The 21,898-nt window shown below is 36.4% G+C and overlaps 2 protein-coding genes across 6 annotated transcripts in view; both read left to right on the top strand.

The window, feature by feature from the left end:
* LOC110832199 (cilia- and flagella-associated protein 298) overlaps positions 1-14,811 on the top strand; it is a 101,157-nt gene extending 86,346 nt beyond the window's left edge. Inside the window, exons 5-6 of one of the 3 annotated variants that reach the window (XM_087349504.1) lie at positions 3,643-3,799; positions 9,448-14,811. In XM_087349504.1, coding sequence (XP_087205630.1) covers positions 3,643-3,753 — 111 coding nt within the window. In that variant the 3' untranslated portion in view covers positions 3,754-3,799; positions 9,448-14,811. Of the gene's footprint in view, positions 1-3,642 lie in introns of all 3 variants that reach the window. The other 2 variants (XR_015535297.1, XM_087349501.1) reach the window with 2 other exon arrangements.
* Positions 1-14,811, top strand: part of tipE (temperature-induced paralytic E) — a 38,413-nt gene extending 23,602 nt beyond the window's left edge. For all 3 annotated transcript variants that reach the window (XM_022072001.2, XM_022071998.2, XM_022071999.2), the window contains exon 4: positions 3,643-14,811. The gene's annotated coding sequence lies outside the window, so the exon portion shown is untranslated. The remainder of the gene's footprint in view (positions 1-3,642) is intronic.
* Positions 14,812-21,898: the final 7,087 nt, after the last annotated feature.

The following is a 21,898-nucleotide window of genomic DNA, read 5'->3' as shown; positions in this document are numbered from 1 at the left end:
ACCTTATATGGAGGTTATAATAACTGTGCTGCTATGTATGAAGTAGGTTCATTTACGTACATCGTAGGCCATCTGTATCAACATTGCAGTTATAATATTGTCCCATAAAGCCCAAAATCCCTTAACAGAAATGATCATCTTACCATGGCAGTAATAAAATATTCGTAAATGTATCACATAAGGTCCAGAATTCTGTAACAACGTCAAATGTTCACCAAGCAAGCAACCAGCATTGCATGTTATATACAGTAGGTCTCAAAAATATGTATACACATTATAATACGAAATATTAACCTTCTCAGTTACTTACTTTCCGCTGTCAACTGAACCACGAAGCTAACGGTTGTCATTTTGAACACCTACACTAGATTCGATAATTCACAAAGTTCCAGTGCTGACGTATGTAATGGTTTAGTTTATTAAAATGTCTTTATGTTATTAATTGAATATGTGTATACATATTTTTGGGACACACAGAAGATAGATCACATAGCTTACACCTTTAGCTCGGATGAACTTAAGTGTAGGCTACAGGAAGTTCTGTTTATTAGCTGCGTTCATTTTTGAATGTTAGGGAATATTTGACTGTTCTTACAGTGTACATCTGTATTCCTCTGGATGTGTTGGATTCTTAAGTGGGCATCTCCAAGAAAAGAATCAGTTGTGATACACTGAATATTCGAATTTTCGTCGGGGGCTTAAGTAGAACATACATTTGTGGGCTCTAAATGTGGATCAAGGAGACTGCATGTGAGGGTATATGATGTATGCGCGCCTTGGGAGAGAATTCAAAACCTCACATGGGGTTTAAGGTTTTCACGGCTGTGAAATATTAAATTGTGGCCTTCTGAGCTGCAACACCGATATGGCTTATTTCCTGTCCCTCGTTCATGGCCCCTGTTGCCTGTTTTCTTGTTTTCTCTCCGTTCATACATGAATAGACCTACATACCATTTTGGTCATCATTATCTGGAAATTTACACTTTGATAGAAGAAAAAGTACATTAAATATCATGTTCATCATATTGTTTGTGTTACCGTTTGTTTGTCGGAAGTTTATTCAGAATATTATGTCAAATTGTATCTCATGTTGATAAATTTGGAGATAATTTACATTAGGGCTGTCGATGTTAATTACAACTCTTACTGCAAAATTTCACAGAAATCATACCACCTGTCCCAAAGTTAATAAGCTCTCAGCATTGTAACTCAACGCGGCCAGAAACAATGTGCTCTTTTAAACTGTGGCTGTTCTTTTTCGTGGTAACTCCAGCGTTCTGTTTTACTCTCCTTTCGTTCCGTAACAGCTTTGTTTGTAGATGTTAACTTAATTGTTCTGCATCTCTCCGACGTAGCAACGCCGAGCTTCCCATAGCCGGAAAGTGCCTTGTGCAAATTTCTAAACAGAATATAATTGCTTGACGACGGGTCTAAACTACCTGCATAGAGATTGCATCTTTCATAGCCACTCCCGGGCGGCATTCCAAGTTTTGAGGGGGACATTGTCATAAAACAGAAGCACACCTTCAGGCAGTTTAACTGCTCGGAGTAAATACTGCGTGGCAGCTACGTTTCTTGTACATTGTTGCTTTGTGTACCATAACTTCTAGCGTTGGTAAACTTTGCTATTCTAAACATACCACACGTACAAGAACATGGATTGACGTGGTTTGAGAACAATGTGCTATGGATAATATTTCGACCCAAGAGGAATGATGTAAGAGAAGACTTGAGAAAACTGTGCCGATGCTCGGCTCCTTTTATACCAATGTAACATTTGTTGCCATTGTTTCTGGAGTAACAAGTCTGATCTGAGACAGTGGCCAATTTGGACTACAATTACATTGAATAAATTATCGAGCGGACAGCATATCACTAGCAATATTAGTGGAATGATAGTGAATTAAGTTTTATACACACTTACCCGCCCTACCGGATTGAAGATTAAAACCCGATACAGTAGTTTCACCGTCTCGTTCTTTACGTTGCTTTTGAAACTAATGCACGGAGTGTAGCTCAGCCCGAGTCGAGAACTCGCGTGAGTATTTAAAAAACACGTTATCACATGCACAAACCTCATTGGTCTTTAGGTCGATTCACTGGGTCAGTTTGGCTCATAGCCAAATAAGGCTCGTCTGACGTAATTAACCCTTGTATATATATACCTTCTGCGTCATCGATTAACGTTCGTAATTACGTGAAGTTATATCGCACGTACCACCATATAGTTTCAACATGGAAATCTCGCCTGAAATATGGTATGAGACACTTGTTGAAGCCTTCATCGCTAATAATCGGGCCACTCCGCCAAATTGAAGCCCTTCATTCTCTCTGTGAGAAGAATGGAAAGGTGATTTCCGTGCCGGAGTACGCATTTTCCACATGCCTTCTCTGAAATTTTTGATTGTTCCTTGCTGATGTGTAAAGAAAATACCATATTTTACGTACACTACGCAAGTGATGTTATTAGTATCGCCTTCATAAGTATAGCAATGTATGGCAGGGATATAAAAACATAATTATTTTTTTGAAAATAAGATTTGTTCCTTAACTCTTGCTTGTTTATCTTGTTATTCACAAACGAAACTAGCGAATCGTAATATAATGCATATAATTTCAACTATTATTACTAAAATATTTGAACATACGTTTTGAACTCTTTTTTTCTTGTCTGCTGATTGATGTGTTTATCGGAAACTGGTGGTTGGGAGAAAAACACAGATTTAAAGGGACTTTGCATTACAAAATTATCAATAAATGCATTGTATAGTCTACAATATGTGTTGAAATCGGGGGTATGATACAATTTTTTAACAAGGGGCTTTCACACCAAGCTAAATTTTCTTTTTCAATTTGGCATTTGGAAGTAGTGCCGAGCAAGTATCGATATGTAGCTGTATGCGTATCGATATATTGATAGCTGTGTATGGCCTATGTAATCTGATATTTTCTGTGCAACAGGAAATAAAGAAAGATGGTGAAGGGTTAAGATAGAAAGAAATCTTTACCCGTTGGATTTAAATGGACGTCCTACACTTACCTGTTACAAACGACGAGATATTAAAATCTTTCGTCCTCGCTTTGATTCCTTTTACTGGCTGATTCATTTCACTGCAGTTATGTAGGACACTGGCTGTTGTCTGAGGTGTACTTAATATAATCCCACACGCCGTTGCGGACTTTGGCTCTGTGATTGGCTGTGTTTATATTTTTCGATACTAGAGTCAGTGATCGAGACCGAACGCAAACTCCTTAGAATACTAATCTTGCGTGCCGATCAGTATACGGAGTGTCAGTGAATTAGTAGGTGACTTGAAGGGCGTATAATTATTTATTTATAACACGTACGAAAAATATGTGTATGAACTTTCGTGACTTTTTGGTTGTTGTATAATTCATGTCAAAATCAGTTTTGGAACTTGTATTAAGTTCGTTAATAAGAAAACCAAAGTAAAACTGTAGTTCCCCTAAAGCACCCTTTTCAGTAATGTGTTTTTGAAGACGGATGTCATCTGGTTTGCTGCGCCGTGCAGTCTGGTAGAAGTCTGTACCACACTACATGGTGCAGCAGCCCAGAAGACAACCATCTTCGGACTCACCGCCGTGAAAACCTCAAATCCTAATCGTGTTTTTGTTGCACAGAAACTTGAGCAAGACGATGACGACAAGTATCTCGACGCCTCCTGGGCGGATAGCAGAAGTCTGAAGCGTTCCTTCCAGGGGCTGACCAACATTTCCTGGAGACCCAAGTAAAGCAGCAGCAGACAGAGAAGAAAATAAGATGGCGTCTTATGCAGCAGTGAGTTAGTAACTTTAGCAGCTGTTGTTGAGCTTTCTCTTTCGCCCATCCTCTTTGCATAAATGAGGACTTTTGGACCACCTGAAACAAGAAGGGGTTCCCTTGGACATTATAAGGAGTTAGTTTTGAATTTGGTTATTATTATTATTATTATTAAAGCTACTTCTACTACTACGAGAATTAAGGCGCGAATAAGATATGTTCTGTTTACATAGCAATACCAGGAATATGTTGTGCTAATTATGTGGATGTAATAACTGCTTGGTCTCATTCACTGTTAGAAATTTGGTTTATTTATTGCATTTGAAGGTTGTTGCACATACACGCAAGAGAAAGTAAGAGAGAGTTTTTGTATGCTAAATATTAGCTTCTTAACACTATTGCGGCATCAGTCTTGGTTTAAAACCTAACACAAATTGCTTACTGAATCATTACTTTAATATTAAAAACTCAGTATAGTTCAGAGCAAAGAAGACAAATACGAGACGCTGCAAACTTTGTCGCATGATATTATAATATTTATTCAGTCAATGTTTCGTGAAATGATCGTAAACGTAGTTTATTCTTTACATTTAAGTTATTTAAATTTTTTTGATATAAATATGTCGGGGATTGAGTAAAAGTGCAACTGTCAGCTCTGAAATGTTTTAAAGTCTCGAAAATTTGTGTGGTTTATTAATTACTTTGTAAATTAAACAAAATCTTAAGTGATCTGGTTCTACCAGAACATGATGTAACAACTTTCTGATGTTTTACATGCTGATATATATATATATATATATATATATATATATATATATATATATATAAAATCTGGAACAAAATGGCTTGTTGCTGTATGACCTTGATTTTGGTGCCCTTGTGGGCTGTTGCAATGGAACTGTCTTTTTGTAAGTTAAAACTCTTGAGGTATGACTCTGGTAACACGAAATAAATTAATTAAAATTTATATTAAAGTGTGGAAACAGTAACACGTGCACGTAAAGTGTTTTCTCTTAATTGGACTACTGAAACAGCATCCACTATAGTACATTTTATGGACTAGAAACCAGGCGACGTATTCTGAAATTCTTCAACTGCCATGTTTCTGGCCCGCTGGCTTCTTCCAATCCAGTACTACTATACGAAAATTCAGTAACACAAATCAGTGTCGGCAATTGTGTATTAAAGTCCGTTAATGCAAGCTTTGTGTATATAGATTTTAAGTTTTTGACAGTGACAATCGAATTGAATTTTAGGGGATTCATGACTCATGATGATACTCATATGTTGATATTCCAACAGAATAATATAACAAATACGGCGATATTTCACTTCAGTACAGCTTGTAAGTTCTCTACATTTGCAATCGTACCTTGTTCCCTGAATTTGGCTCAACTCTTTCCTAAAACTAATTATTTTTCTAACTGTCAGGACTAAGCTTAAGCGTGTTGTCAATATTGGAAGACAAACGATTAGTTATAATATCACTTCAACCTTCTTGCCTATTCCATTGCACTTATAAAAATTAGTCATTAATAGAATGTATTGTAATGTAACAAATGATACGCACAAATTATTGAATTTATTTAAATGTCCGTATGGCTTTTCGTTTTTTTGTAACTTTATTGTGCTTGTTCGTATGTGTGTTGAGGCTGCACAAAAAATATGTGGTTTGTTCGATTTCGTATCAGGCATATTTTTAAAACCAGTTGATTTAAGAGGTGAGAATTGGAAGTGGAATGTAATGATCCACGTCTAATCACCTGTTTCCGAACTAATTTCTATTCTAGCAAGTTCGTATTTTCGTGAATAGTTTCATAGTATGCAAATCAAGAGCAATAGATTCTGCAAAATTTAGAAACCATGCGAATGAATATGGCTGTCTTTCGGGTTGTTGCGCCATGTACTCCGGTGCTTACTTCTCACCCTGATGATGGAGGCAGAAAGCACTTCTGAAACGTCTGTGAATTTCTTCCAGACTATACGGCTCATCAACCCAGACTATAGCCATCTTCATACGCGCTACAGTGAGAAACTCAAATTTCACTAAGTCATGTGAATGTTTATGTTCATCGTATCTTATGTCAAGGTTCAGAATGTTGATGTATAATAAATTCAATGCTGTTCCGCAGAAGATCATCGTTTATAGAGGAAAATACAACTGATTTTCTCTGTTTAATATTTGTATTTTTACTTTTTTAAAAAAACAAATTTCAAATTGAGGGTACGGAAAACAGATAAATGATCATATAGTATGTTGACACAGAAATATAAGGGACAGTTTTGTGATCTCACTCCATGGGACCATGAATTAACACAAACTTCAACCAGGTTCATGTTTTAAAAGTGTGAGATAGAAACAGCATTCATACTGCCAGGTCTTGATAATGTCTTCTTAACCATTTTTGCAATCTTACAACGTTATGCACCTTGGATTTTACTCCTTCCACTCTTGAGTCCTGAAATACAAATAACCAACTACATTTCACAGCCTTTTTAGCAGAGTTTCAAAATTTAGTGTTAATACACTCAGAACTCAGCATATTTCTGGATAGCGGAATTTGTAATAAAAGTGGTAAATCCATTTCTTATTTCATTAACAGCTTCTACTGCTCCGCGTTGTATATATAAAAAAAAGGTAACAGGAATCATGTGCAATAACAGTAGACATTGATTATATTGATGTAAGACTCTTCGTGTGTATTATTATCAGCTAACATTTCTGAAAGTCTTGCATCAGTTTCTCAAACTGACCTGTGTCGCTGATCGGTTTCGATAGTATAAAACAGTGCCAGAATCAATGTAAATTTCACTTACGTCCGGCTATAATTACGTATATTGTTTGATAAAAGTTTGTAAATGAATTGTGTTTGCACGCTTAAACGTTTGACTTAGCATTGAGTCGCTCACAGAAACTTTCCCGCACAATTTTGGTCAACCAAGTGGCCAAGTTGCCTCTGATCAGAGAGTTTGAATTTAAGTTATTGTAGCACTACAACCACTGACGATACATAATCCTAAGACACAGAATTCTTACACAAGTTCCACAGAAAGTTACTTCTTCATTCCTTCAGTTGGACTCTCGGAACACGAAGGGCGTGCGGATTCCAGTTTGGGAAGTGCCGAAGCACAGCTCGAAAGCTTAAAGCAAAAATGACATTTCCAAGGTTTTCTGTGTGGCGCGATGTTCAAAAGAAGCTCCTGTGAGCTTCATAGCCCACAGACCAAAATGAGGGATAAGAATTATGGCTCCAAAATGACCAAGACTTTCAAGTCGATTGCAACACACAAACCAAATGAACAGTTACATGTTCTGTTCAATTTAAATTATATCCACATCTCCAAATAGTATTATAAACATATGTTCTATAAGCTCTCAAAATAGATTACAGTTACCCATTAAAATTTACATTTAATTTATGAATTGTAAATTGGCTTAAAATACTAGTTATCATGATCTTATTCGTTAGAAATATTGTACACTAAAGTCTTGAAGTTGAATCTCGTTCAAAGCTTTACGAAACCTTGTATATAAGAATAATTTAATTTTTCTAACCGAAATAATCTGATTAGAAATATAATTTATATTCGTGTATAGTTGTTATTATTACCGGAAGCATTGGAGAGTTTAACACTAATTAATGTTATTACACAACACGTAACAAAGTTTTTCTTTGTCTCGACATCCTCCTAGAAATATTAAGTAGTAACAATTTGTTAAGCTCGTTGTCGGTTGAAAGGCCGGTATTTCTCGCTTTAGTACGTTTATCCTACACTAAGAAATGTATTTGTTTCACATCTAACTTCAAGGTGATGGGCAATTTATAAAGATTGAAAGAAATCTAACTTCTTATGATCCGGTATATTTGTACTGTTTTATTGTAAAAAAAAAGGTACGTGGTATTTTTACTAGCGCCCCGAGGCATGCCCAAATATCTTGACGTGTGGGTGAATTACAGTTCTAGAAAATTAATAGCGTTTCTGCTGATGATTCAAAGTGCGTTTGACTGTAGACTCCACTAGCACGACTTGACTTGCTATCCATAACTGAGACCTGAGATAAATGTCTTCAGCGATGCTTTGGCAGAGTCATCCGCCGCGACCGTTACGAGCCCCTAGTAACGGTCGCTTGTCGCCAAGTTGTTAGCCCATATCTATAAACACAGATAAAATACACTCAATCTCAGTAGCTGATATAGTTTTAAGATGCAAATATACTCTTAAATCAATTGCTTTGGCAGTAATCCTGCCCAAGAAATGGTTGTATATTTACTGCTTCTATCATGGGAACCAAAAGTTTGTAAATAGAAGCGTGGTACACCCAACTAAGGAGCAGCAGTGTTCTAGCATTGAGGTTACATTTTTCAGAATATATTCTGTAGATGCCAAGTACTGAGTGTTTGCGATAACAAGGTAGCACATCTTGAGTCATGGCTTGTTTGAACGTGTTTAGTATAAATGGCACGAAATTCTGTAGTATTGTTTTCCGGAGATACCTGATCGTGTTTCTCTCATGGAACACGCATTGGCATCATGAAGGTGTACGAGAGAATTAAGTCTTCTCATCCATAAATAAACAGCTTAGGATTATCCATAGAACTTGTTTAGCTGTCAACATCGCTGCTTATTTGAGATATGCCCGTATCCGTAAACGGAACTTAATAATGCTGTCACTGTGAATGATCAAAGTTACACAAAATTTCTATTTGTGATTATGCTTGTATTTTGTCTCTGCTGTCATTGTGATTGGGTCCTTTGGCTTGTCAATGCAGAAATCAAGAATACAACAATCTCCGTCCCCAGAACAAATCCTTCATTTTTCTTCTCAAAACTATTTTACAGGCACTGGGTAGATTGGTGTTATTTTAATGTCTCTTTTGAATACACAGACATTGCAATCCATTAAAACTGAATATTTATTGTGTTCGAGACTGTGGTCGCAAAGAATATCCAATAGATTATATTATGGTGACGTTTATGGCTTAAGTTGCACGAGTGGTGTTACTTTCAGGAGCTGTAAAAAAAACCAAAAAAAACCCAAAAAAACAAAAACAAATGTACAGTGAGAGAAAAACATAATATCATGTTTGTCTAAATGAATTTTTTAAGTTATTTTTAATTATTATCGCCACAATGTCAACGAGTATATATTTGTGTTCGTATAGTTTAATTAATTAAAAATTAAATTAAATATTAACATACTAAAATATATAACATTTTCAGAATTACTGAGTTACACAAGGAATGAAATTTTAACGTTGAACTTTAAGCAAGCTTTTATTAGCTTCCATGTTGTAGTGTCATTTATATTTGTCTCTTTGTTGATCATGTTGCTCACTGCTTGGATTAAGCAAAAAAAAAAGTTTTAAACAGAAACTCGTATAGAATAATCTTGAAATATGATTATTCTTTATGTGCGAGTGTAACCAGAATTCTTAATCTTCCTGCGTCATACATGGTTGTTATTTTAGCAACTACTGTTACATTCTCCTTCATGAATTTCGCCGATTTTGAATTTGGGTTTACGTTTGATTGTTTGAAGTGTGTTTACAATGTCTTTATGTTTTAAAGGAATTATATTAATATGCATAGTTTAAGTGTCATTTTACACTTCCTTATTCTTGATAATGATTGTTACTGTTTGCTTCTCTTATATTCTTTTACAGTAATGTTGAGAGCCAGTTCTACCTTGTCTTCTGAGCCTTCAAGACAGGTATTTTTCTTTTTGTTACACTAAGTAGTGAATTTTATAAGAAAGACCATCTATGAACTCAGAACAATTTAATGTTTAATTTAAAAATACCGATCAAAAATGTCAGCTGAAATTTGTGTAATAAAAGACGTTGGCTAATTTCATTACAGTTTCCTGTTTTGAGATAATTTGATGACTCCCTTCTATTTCACATTTCTTTAAATTAAACAGATCATTTTAAGTGCTGCAGTATTATATATTATAAACAGCATTTCCATGACATATTTAAAGCTCAGAAAACAAGGCATTGAATACACTGTCTTAATATTCCTGTTACAGACAACACATTCTGTGTGCACACTTACAACACGTACGTTTTATTTTAGTTACGAACTTTGAAGACAACTGTCATCTGGTATATTGCGCCGTGCAGTCTCGTAGAATTATCTCAAAAAATAGTTATATTCATACGCGTCACCGTAAGAAACCGAAATCTCACATAAATTTTGAAAATTGTAAGGCTCAGCAATGTGGGTGAAGTGTTCAGATGGTAATATCACTTGAAAGCTTTCTATGTAACATGTTTAATTCCTTCTGTGTAATTATTCCTTCTAATTAGGTGTGCATTTATTTAAATTATCCGTTACGTTACGGACATAGGCATTTGCATGTTTGGAAATACAATTTCTTATCTTGACATAAAGTTGTATAAAACGTTAAAAACATCATGATATTATTAAATAACAATATAAATTGTACACACATATGTAGATCAAATACATATTAATTCTTTTACCCTCGTCTTACCACCATTCGTACAGAACGGCGACAAAGGGGAAACATTTTCAAAAAAAAATTTCTTTGGTCTTGAACAGTGTTGAACGTAAAATTAACCTCTTAAGCCCCTCAGTAACGAAGGGTGTTACATGTTTAAATAATCAGTGACCCAATATTTTGCCCACAAAGTATGAATGGTTATCAGAATACACCAATTAATTCCTTAAACAGCATTAACTAATTGAGATTTGTAATGGAAAAGTATTGCATTATTTTTGAGGTAGCGAATAAATTTTTAAACATTATTTAGATGAACTCCGGATTAGGCGTTAAGACATCTTTGGCAAACAGTAGAATGTGTCAGTTTTTTTCTTACGTTTTCCGTGGCGGTTAATTGTCCTGGTCATTGCCCGACTGGCTTAGTGAAAAATTAATTATATGACCACCGTATGTGCAAGATTTACATGTTGTCCCCAGTGAAGATGTTGATGGCTAGCAGAGGATACTTGCGTCATAAAATAGGAGTCTAATCGTTGCAGGAATTTTACATTCCTGACATACACAAAATGTGGTGTCTACTAACACATAATTGAATTTTCAATGATTGTGTAGGTAGAGTACAACAACATAAATGGTTCAGTGTTCATTATTTTTTTGAAAGGGGCGCTGTGGGAGAATAACTGGAAAGATGAACCAAGAATGTTAATTCTGCACAAAACGGATTTCGGCCCATACTTTTGCACTTGTAGAAATAAAAACAACGTAGATGATTTTTGAAAATTTGTATTTGCATTTAAAGTGTAAAACTAATAATTTAACAAGATTATTTAAAGAAACGAGGTCCGTCATAGAATATCTTTTGTCATCTGTTTCCAGTACCTAATCTAATCTTGAGGTGTGTAGGGAAAAACAGGAAAAAATTAGTTTTCGTAATATGCCTCCATATTCGAATGAAATTTGGCCAAAACATTTTCAGTGCAATCCCATACATGTCAAAATGCTACTTGAATCAGCTTTTCCTCTTCCTGGCCTCTACCGTATTCATCCTCATCAAGTGGCAATGTAAAAATAAGAACAGAGACAGCGGAACCGTTAGCGAGGCCCTTAAGAAAAAAATACTTGTAAGGCATTTTAGGTGATTTCAGTTGTTAAAATTTGTCCATGTGAAAATCGCCTCTCTTGAAGCGACACCCGATTCACGCAAGTCTTCTTTTCGAGTAATTAGTGTATCAACGACGTATTTGACACATTTAAGAGAAATGACAATGCGACCGAACTGTACACAATCAGTCTGTCATCAACAATAGCTGTTTATCAAAGGCCTTTAAAAATATGTAGTTTACTCTTCATAGCCTCTCTTAATTCATTTTTCGTTGTCGATAATAGTTTAAGGCAAACTACGGCAACAATACAATGAGAAAAGGCAATTCCGGTACACACACCACTCACTGAACTGACATTCTGCTTTCTTTATCGTCAGATAGTGGGAGAAAAACAATCCAATAATGGCATAATTTATGTTCTGGAATGTGTAAAACAAAAAGAACCTAAATCCAGCCAGCTTGACGCCGTGCAGGTGCTTGGGGGGGGGGGAGAGAGAGAGAGAGAGGTTAGCGCCTGCTCATTCTTAACCTCGGCCCCAGCCGCGCTTTACCCCTGGGAAAGGACCCCGTTAACCATTGAATAGGAGGCTGGGTGGTTCTGGAATGTGCATCAATAGAATTCATTAATTAGTCTGTATTTAATATGGTAGCTGAAAACAGGAAGAAAGATGGAACATTTTACTTTGAATTTAACTTTCCTTTAAAGTGGATATTATGGGGTACGGCTTTTTAATGCAAGGGGACACACAAGCATATTTAATATAATTCTCTTAATCCAGCAGACAAACTTTAGATAACACAAAAATGTGTCTTTTATAGAATGTAAATTTGTACAAACTGAATGTTTAAAAATTGCATGCACAATTCTTATTTGTGTTAGAGTATCGTTTGACATTCTCTAATTGATTGTCCTTTAACAACAGGGATATATTTGTATTTTTCCCATTTTAATAATATTATTTTTATTATTAAACATTCAAATTGTCTGTGATCAACAGTAAAACACCTACGTTTTATTAACTAAAGCGTAAAACGAGGGTGTCATAACCAAGCAATTGTGTGTAACTTATAGTTAATCCCAAGCACTTTTTTAAGCAAAGTGGCGGAGACAGTTGTAACTATAACAGAAGCAACGTGTAATAATTCAGTTCGAATGTAACTGTATAATGTATAATAAAAATGCACAAGCAATCATCTTGTACAGCCCACGTGTTGACAGTGTTAGCTGAAGATCTGCTCGCTCGTGTAAAACGAAGTGATCTTGGAACTGAAGAGTTACGTGAGATGCTCAAGTGCTGTTGGCCACTAATGCCTAGCACTGTGTTATTTTAGTGACTTGGTTTTACGAAGAAGTAATTATTCTTGTCAAGTATCCGTAGTGGATGAAATGAGAATATGTGCGTTCCAAGTTGAACATCGGTAATTACATTAATGTTGCCCGTCATTAATTACCGGCCCATTGTAGACTCGGTGTCCGAAATAATGTGTGACAAAAATTACGTAGTAATATATATATTTTTTCGTTTATTATATCACACGTAGGAATGCAGTATAGGCTGAAGCTTAAGTACAAGTGCGAGTTCTTGTAATAGGAGAATCATACAATGTTACTAATGAGAGAACGATCTGAGTACCAGACGTGAGCGGGAAACCTACAGAATTTTGTGGTCATACCCTCTTCATCTTTAAGCTAAAACCACAGTAAGTGCATCATTATGAATGCATACTAGCTACGATATAGATGTTTAACATCAACATACACGTTGTGTCATTTTAAGTCCCATTTGTGGATGATATTTTTCTTATATAAGGAGGAAAGGTTTTTTTGTATAATATAAGTATTCGGGATAGCATTATTTAATATTTGGTGTGTTTCTTGGATTATTGATGCTGAGTATAATGCATTGTTTGTATCACTTGTGTGTTATCAAAACTTTTCAGTTCCAAATGTGGCCGTTTTGCATGAAGTGGATGCACTTTGGCGTATTATTCAGATGATATCAAACGGAACAGATGAAAGCTTTTTTGTTTAATGCGCAAGAGTGCTGATATGGGTTTATTCGTCCAACACAAATACAAATAATTTTATACGTGTAAATTACAAATAGTGGAAACTAATCCGTTAGCATATAGTAAATTGTTGTCGTGTAGAGCTGGTGCGCATGTTCATCGAGACATGAAATTCTATAAAAGCATTAATGTCTATTTTTGTGCCATATCAGGTGCCTGAAAATTTCAGCATGAATGCAGATCAATTAAATTTTACTTAACTGGTTTATTTTTCTTCATATGGTAGGAAAATTTACTCTGAATTGTGGTACTTGCCTCACCTGTAGAGTGCAACATTTTCAAAGCACAATAACATCGAATTCAGGAATTATCCTTATAACTACTGTTTAAGAGCAGTAAATATTTTTTAATAATTCTCAGGATTTTAGATTCCATGTTGAAATTATGCTATGGGTTTGGAAGTTTGGATTGTGTTCGTCATGGTACCATCATGCTGCAGCCTATAACCCTCAGATATGTTTAATAATATATTTTTTCTGCAGTGTGGGGTCTGTCCTATGGCGCTGTTTTACAGCATTGCTAAAATGGACCATGTTGTAAGTCTTGGTGAGAATCTCAAATATGATATTATAATTCATGGTTAATATAAAGAAAAATAGCATGAAATATTAATAATTTTGTCTTGATCATGTATAGATGCATAGTTTAAACACAGAACCATTTTAAGGATTCTGTCCTGGTATTCAGTGAATACCAGATGACGGGGGTGCATATTTTCAGGAAACAAATTTTGTGAGAACTTAGGATATTAATGTTCACAGAGATGCCTGATTTTTTTTAATTTTGCTAGCAAAGTATAAAGTGGTCTTAAGAAGTAAGTTTAAGTTCGAAATGAATGCGTTGTTGTAAATGTGCAAATGTGTTATGGCAAGTCAGAATACTTGATATCACAGAAAACACATCTCTTGTATTGATAGCCCCACAATCATGACCCATTTGGTTAGGGTCTACCCAAGCCGAAGTAACTGTAGTTGTGCCTTTGCAGTCAATCATGTTATGCATTTATTGCACAGTGTTAAAATGTTTATTCATGTTGATATGTTGCTGTTAGGATGTTTCCGTTTGACATTGTCTGTCCATCTTCACATAATAACTGCAAGTCAGTGTTTAGAACAAGGGTATTTATACAATATGAAACCCTAAAGTTCGAAGGAATCTGTATTGTAGATTGTAATAGCATTTTTTAAGAAACAAGGAATGCAATTTACCTAATGTATCAATACATTTTGATGTTACCATTTCAACTGACTCACTTGTTCACATACACGTGTGCGGCCGTAATTAATATTGTTTAAGCCAATAAATGTACTGCTCATCATTATATATAATGTGGCTCATTCTATAATATACAGTTGTGTACTATATGAAATAAATATAGCGACTCACAATATGTTTGCCTTCATAACGTACAGATATGTACAGATCTAAGATTGTATGGAAATAATTTGCGGAACATGCAAATTAGCTTGTATGATAATGACTTATGTTTAAACCACTTGTTACTCGACTTTAATAATCATTACTTGTTCTTGTAAATTGATTCAAAATAGCCCTTCCCTCCCTAACATGTAACTTAGCTCAAATAAGTGTCATACGACGTGCTGTTATGTGCGCAGTGCGCAGTTCGCAGTTCGCAGTTGGCTCTCCTGGTTCGCGTGCTCGCTGTTCTAAGTGCGCTCCAACGAACTTCACATACCTGATTCTGATGAATCTTTGTATCTGTATAGAAGTGGTCAGTGACTCTTTTCAATAGCCAGTCTTGTCTTGGTTCCGTCTATTAAGTCGATGTGATCAATATTAAGACATTTAATTTACAATTACAAATGCTGTATCGATAAACGTTGCTTCACGTGTCATAAACTATAAATAGTTCACGTATATCGATAAATTTTGTTGAAATGTAGGTTTTTCGTAGGGCTTGTAGCAATGTTGCTGGGCGAAGAATGCGTGAAGAATGTCTAGTTTGTCTGTCCTTCGCGGATCGGCCAGCGTGGTCCCGCGAAACAGTGGTTGCAGATCGCGGCATTGCCGACCTTGCTGCACAAGACGCGGATGAGAACGGGATATTCGTGGTAACTTGCTGCCCCTGCTTCTGTCTATTGATCCAGGGCAGTCCGGGGCTCTCTAGCCGTGGGAGGTGCAGGAGGCGGGAGATGTGACCTATTTTGAAGATCAACAACCCTTGCCCATAATTCAGAGTACACCTTCAGTGATCTGTTATTTTATAGTTTCACTGTACGCGATTTTTAGTAGTTGATATTTAGGCGTATTCAACTTATTCCATGGTTTTAAGAAACAGGAAGATTCTACTCCCTGCTCAGAAACCCTTGCCTCTTGACCCTGTTCTAAGTAATTTCAATCTTTTCTCCATTTTAACACCCTATCTATGTAAATATATGTTAATTTTATATTCCCATCACCCCCTTGGTCTTCTACGTATCACTTCCTCCTAAATGTCGTAAGTTTTATATGCATTTATCATTTCCACGTGGTTTTCTTCCATTTCCACTACGAGCATTCCAAATGTCAATTTGCATGCCCTTCAGACGTTGCCTGATCCATTTCAAGGAATCCATTCAATTCTGAGTTTTACGAAGTCTCGTAATGAAAAAAAATAATGAAGTTGTTTTAGTATCCTACGGTTCCCTAGCTGGAAGATCACCCCCTTGCGACTGCTTGTTCAGTTTATTCTCATCTAATTTATACCTGAAATCAACAATTTGCCATACAAGTTCGCGCCATGTCGTGGTTTCAAGAGACTCATTTAAAAGGACAACAGATTCTAAATGCAATCAAATAGAAACGCCATATATGGCGATTAGATTTAGTTCTATGTTTTTAAAATTTGTTACAGTCACGTAAATAATTTGCCGGTCACAGTGTCCGCGCGATCTGAGGCATGAATGTTTGTCCGCGTCTTTCTGTGTTGTGATGTCCTGTATCATTAGAGGACTTGCTACGGGCTAATCACTCGTCAAATGAGTCCTAACAGATGTTTAAAACAGATAAAGAATCCTATATTTGAGAAAGATAAGGTCGTTCAAGGAGCCGAAACAAAATATAAATATTTTACGAAATAGGTGAATTCCTTTCTTCGTCTAGAAGCTAGCTATGCTTCTAGGTGAACAATAAATGTATTTTTTAAGAACATAATTCTCAGTAGAAGCCTCGATTCTTGGACCCTTACTGAAACGCCGTTTCGCGGTGAAACTGGAATGAATGTCAGTGGGGTAAATTTCGAAGCTTTTCCGTCCGAATGACTGAAATGACTCACGGGTGTCTGTGCTAGCAACCTTAACTGTGCTGAACGCGGGCGGACCTTGGTAATAAAATCCACGTCATGTCTGAGGTCGAATGGACAAGAAAAGACGGGGTATTTTATTGATCAGCATTGATTCCCGCCGATCATAGTCGCTGTACTGCCAGGGTGTGTACAGTGTACGGTTTTGGATCATGGAACACTGGGGTCACTGGCTGAAATGCGTCCCATGCATACTTCATGTGTACGTCCCTTCTTCGCGGCTGGAGTTCAATTAACGACTTCGGCTGTGGGGGTTACGCCACGTCGAATGTTGAGTATTATCCAACATTCCGGCAAACATTGCAGTTGCCATCATGGCGGTCCGCCTGATTCGCTCAGTCCCGAAATCTGAAATTATACATTTATGAATTTCTGTGAAGGGGTAAACGTGACCACGATTCATGGCTTAATCATCAGTGTCTTTTGCACAAAAAATATGTCATATAAATAGTAAGCCTGGTTTGTGAGTTAATGATTATTAAATAATTTTGTTATGCTGTTATCGTAATGATGCTGTGTGGTACTAACTGATTTACGTGACTCTGTTGTGTTTCTGTATTAACCCACTTAAAATTATTCCTACTCCACAACACTGGTTGATAGAATTATTCTGAATAAGCGCATACTACATTAGATCATTAGGTTTATCTTGTTCCAAAAGTAGTTCCTATATTATTGCTTTTAAGTGTATTCACTGGATCTTTTAAATATCAGCTCATATTTTGCTTTAAAACTTATGGAAGCACTGATATAATTATTAAAAAACTATAACTTTCATTGACCAGCGTTGTTACGCATTTGATTAGGGCAGTGAGTTGCAAGACAAGTTGAGTTCAGTTGAGCGTGGCTTCTTCGACGGTGGAGAGTGAAGTATTGTAAACAGAAGCAAAGTGTAGATTGTGGTTGCTTTTGTGTTTTCGTATCAAATGGTAATTATTGGTTTGACATGTTCATTTAGTATTCTCATGCGATAGTGAAGTACGTACAAAATACGGCGTATCAGAGTCATCAGCAATTGGTAGTTCCCAGGAAAGATACGAGTAAAATATGGCGTATCAGATTCACCAGATATCACCAGCTGTTGCGGTTCCCAGGCAGGACTTGGGCGTTGGTAAGGTAAGTGTCTGTGGCCGTTTACTTTAAGACATCTTACGTTCTTTACCGTTATATCCAAGTTTCCAGAAGTACACCTGTACATCTATTAGCCAGTTAACAAAACCACTCGCCCAAGGTCTCGCAGTATCCTGCGTACAAATGTTCGCCATCGGGTTTGACACGCCTGTGGCTGTGTGCTGTCATATATGTGGAGCCTTGTTATTCATTTCGTCTTGTAGCACACATTACTTTCGGACAATACTCTGCAGCTTTCATTTATCATGAAATATATCTAATGATGGTCTGGTATGTGCAGATTCCATTTGCCACGAAGATTTAATAATGTTTAGTTTAGTTTGCGGTGTTTGTGTTTCAACCGATTTAAAGAGCTTATGTTGGTATTTCCTACTTTCCCGTAGTTAACCGAAAGAGACGTTGCTTATCAACGGCGATTATATCGTATAGTATTTACAAGCGCTTGTGAAATGTTACTTAAATAATTATAATCCAAAGAGCAGAGCCTTTATAATGCTTCATTATATCAAATGAATTTGTTTAGTGAATATTATAACTGTGTAATACTTTGTTATGAGCACCTGCAAACAAAACAAAAGATCAAAAATTCCTAATGACACTCCAAATTTTTTCTCAAACAATAAAACATGAAATTCCCCAAGGTTCAATTCTAGGGCCCTTGCTATTCATAATATAAATAATTGACCGTCCTCCAACAATGAATAACATCAAAACCCATAATATTAGCTGAATACACAAGTGTCTTATTTCCTAGTAAAAATTTTGATGATTTCTGTATTGTCAAACATAGTTCCCTCTCATACGAGTAAATGGTTCACTGCTAGCAAACTGGCGTTAAATGTAGATAAAACAAATGTAGTCAATGCCTTAAGAATTGGTTACAGAAGAGTCAGTATAAACGAAATTTTTCGATACACAAATTGATAACCACACAAACCGGAAAAGTCATATTAACCAAAGGGTTCCGAAGTTAGTGGAACATGTTATGCTGTTAGATCTGTGTTTCAGTTCAGCAACATTGAATTATGCCTTAATGTTTTGGTGTGATTCATCTAACAGAAAAAGATATTCAGTTTACAAAAGAAATTTGTTAGAATAACGGGTGGTGTCAAACCTAGAAATTCATGTATAAGTCTATTTAAGAGATCTGAGATCTTACGTCATCCATGTGAATACATATTCTTATAAATGGACTTTATTGCAAATAACCATGAATTTTTTTCAGAAAAATTCTGTTATACACAGTGTTAATACAAGGAATAAGTATCAGCTTCTTAGACCATTTGCAAGTCTCTGATGTCTTCAGAAAAGTGCATTCATGTTGGCATCAAAATTTTCAGGTTTGCCATCTAGTCTCACGAGTCTTAAGAATAAAAAGTCACAATTTAAAGTAGCATTTAAAAGGTACTTAAATACACACTCGCCTTCATCTATTAATGAATTTCAAAGGTTTTCTTACCTTTGTATAGTATAAATGGGTTGTATAATTTGTTTTATGTGTTGATATGCTTGAAACATTTCATTATCTTATGTTAAATCTTTATTTATCCTGTGTGAAAAATTTACATTAGTTTGACTTGCACTTTTATATAAGTATTGTAGTTTTATGACCTACTCCACATCCTATTGTCATCTGATTAACTTGTGAATCCAAAGAGTGTAGAAATATGTGTGTGTAAGAAATTATTCGTTACACATTAATCCAAGAAACATATTTTTTGCCTGTTTATAATCGTGGCATGTTGACAAAATTGCAGTCTTTGTCATGTTATTAAGTTTATTTACGATGTCGAGTTATATTTGGACTAACTGGAAGTGTCAGCAATGCGATTGTCACAACATGGCTGCATTGCGGAGCCGCGTTTCACTAATCTGCCTAATCTTGTATTATTATTCCCTGGCAAAACATAAACCTGTTACGTATTCCGGTGTGCTACGTTGTTTAGCATTCCTTAACTCCAAGTAGATTCCATCATGTCCTCCGAAGTTATCCTGAGTCTGTCGAGGACATTGAAGGTAGGGAAGTCTGCTAACATACCGATGAAATAATTTGGTTTGTAAGATTGCTAATGTAATCCTTGCACATTAATAAAAAACAAAATTAAGCTAATAGGAGAATAGCAAAGTACGATTATTTCAGCGGTATGTTATCAGACGTCCCTACCTTCAATGGCCTCGACTGACTCAGGATAACTTCGGAGGACATGGATTCCAATTCGAAAGTTGTTCTCTCTGAGTCCATCTATACGCTCCTTCAGTTTGGCCCTAGCCTTTTGAATTACCCTGTAGACAACCGAGAAATTGGACGAAACAGTAAATAACACGCATCCGGTTGGTATAACATCAACGCGGATGTGAAGGTAACAGTGATAAGTGTCTGTGTTATGTTGCTTCATTCATAATTCAGGCCAAGAGCTCTTTGTTAGAATCACTGGCCTGGGAAATCTAGAGAGCTTCTTGTAAAAAGTCCTTTCGGAACATTTTGAAAGTGAACCCATTTCAACATAGCACAGTTGCTTTTACTGACATGTCCGTTTTAACTCGGTTACTGGCTGAAATGTTTAAATTTCTATGTAGGTTTTGAACGAAGAACTTAGACTGTATGTCTGATTCCTTTTCTGGGAAATTTAATATTCCAAACTAGTCAACAGATGAAGGTGGAGTGTAGGATGATATTTACCGACTTCCTTTCCACCGTGAAAACCTCAAATCACACATACGTCGATGTTGGTCTTCTGGGTTATAACGACGGTGAAGATGGAGATAGTATGTTCCCCGGAAAGTGTTCAAGTCGACACGGCGTTTCAAGCCAGAAGACGAGCATAGACAATAATTTATACGTATCGTATAAATATATTGAGTTGTGGAACACTTGTTCTTCAAATTGTGTGCAACCCCTATTTATTCACAGTGTCAATGTTGATAGTTGATTCAGGGTAATCAAATTCCGTAAATAGGCTGTGCTTCTGTGCTGGTCACAGCAGGCATTCACGACTGACGTAAATGACAGCAAGTATCGACGTCAGGCGTCTGTGAAGGTAGTCCCTCCCTTTCGCAGTCATAGATGGCATAGGTGGTTCATATCCATTGAACCTGTGGCAATATGGCTACAGATGCAGACGCTAGGCGTCACTATACGTGGTCAGTTCTCTTTCGCTCGAGAGATGGTGCATGTATTTCAGTTATAAATATAATGGGAAATTCCGTCAGGAGAGTTGCCTTCATGGCAGAGTTAGTGCACGCAACCTGGCGTCAGCTGGTGATGGGCTAATGAACCAAGTTCACAAATCAATGCGCAAAGCATTACGGGTCACACACAGCTTCTTATATTTCAAGCAACATTTTCGACAGTCCGTGTTGTGGGCTGTTGCTCTCAGAATATGCATGTTTCACTGTTTTTCTTCATTCACACTGAAATGTTTTAATTCCGTACGGATTTTATTCAAATTTAATTATTTCTTATTAACTTCGACGTGCTGTGTTAAATTCAGAATTATAAACCGGATGGGGATAAACTTTACCCTCAGAAGGGTATGTGAATTGGTACAGAGAGTGGGGACCTAATCCCTTTTTAGCCCACACTAGGGTACGCGTTTCACTTCGTTGGACTTACGTAAGGAAACGTTACATAGCGAGAGAAGTTACTGGATCACTAGACAGGCGGACCTGGCTCTGCTTTGAGTCCTGCGGCGGCCGCAGAATTAATGGCGTTGAATTTTTGTGTGCAGTTCGGTATGTTGATGCATAGTCTTACATTTCTACATGTTGGTGTATTAATAATTTGAGACAAGAATAAAATATGTTGTAAAGATACTGGGAATGCACAGATGACTGGTCACAAAAATTGTTTAGTTGCGGCCTTATACACACGTTTTTCCTATCTTTTGCTCTGTTTTAAAGAATATTTGCGTACAATTGATATTTTTATGGCGTTGAGTAAATATATTCATTGCCCTCATTATGGAGGCAGCGAGGAACTCTGAAACTTCTACCAGACTATATACGGTGTCACGGCCCAGAAGACATCCATCTTTACAAGTTTA

This window comes from Zootermopsis nevadensis, unplaced genomic scaffold, assembly GCF_977971745.1.
Source record: "Zootermopsis nevadensis isolate Lab colony 2312 unplaced genomic scaffold, Znev_1.0 Znev_ptg000002l, whole genome shotgun sequence".
NCBI lineage: Eukaryota > Metazoa > Arthropoda > Insecta > Blattodea > Termopsidae > Zootermopsis > Zootermopsis nevadensis.
This window is presented reverse-complemented; position numbering and strand designations above follow the sequence as displayed.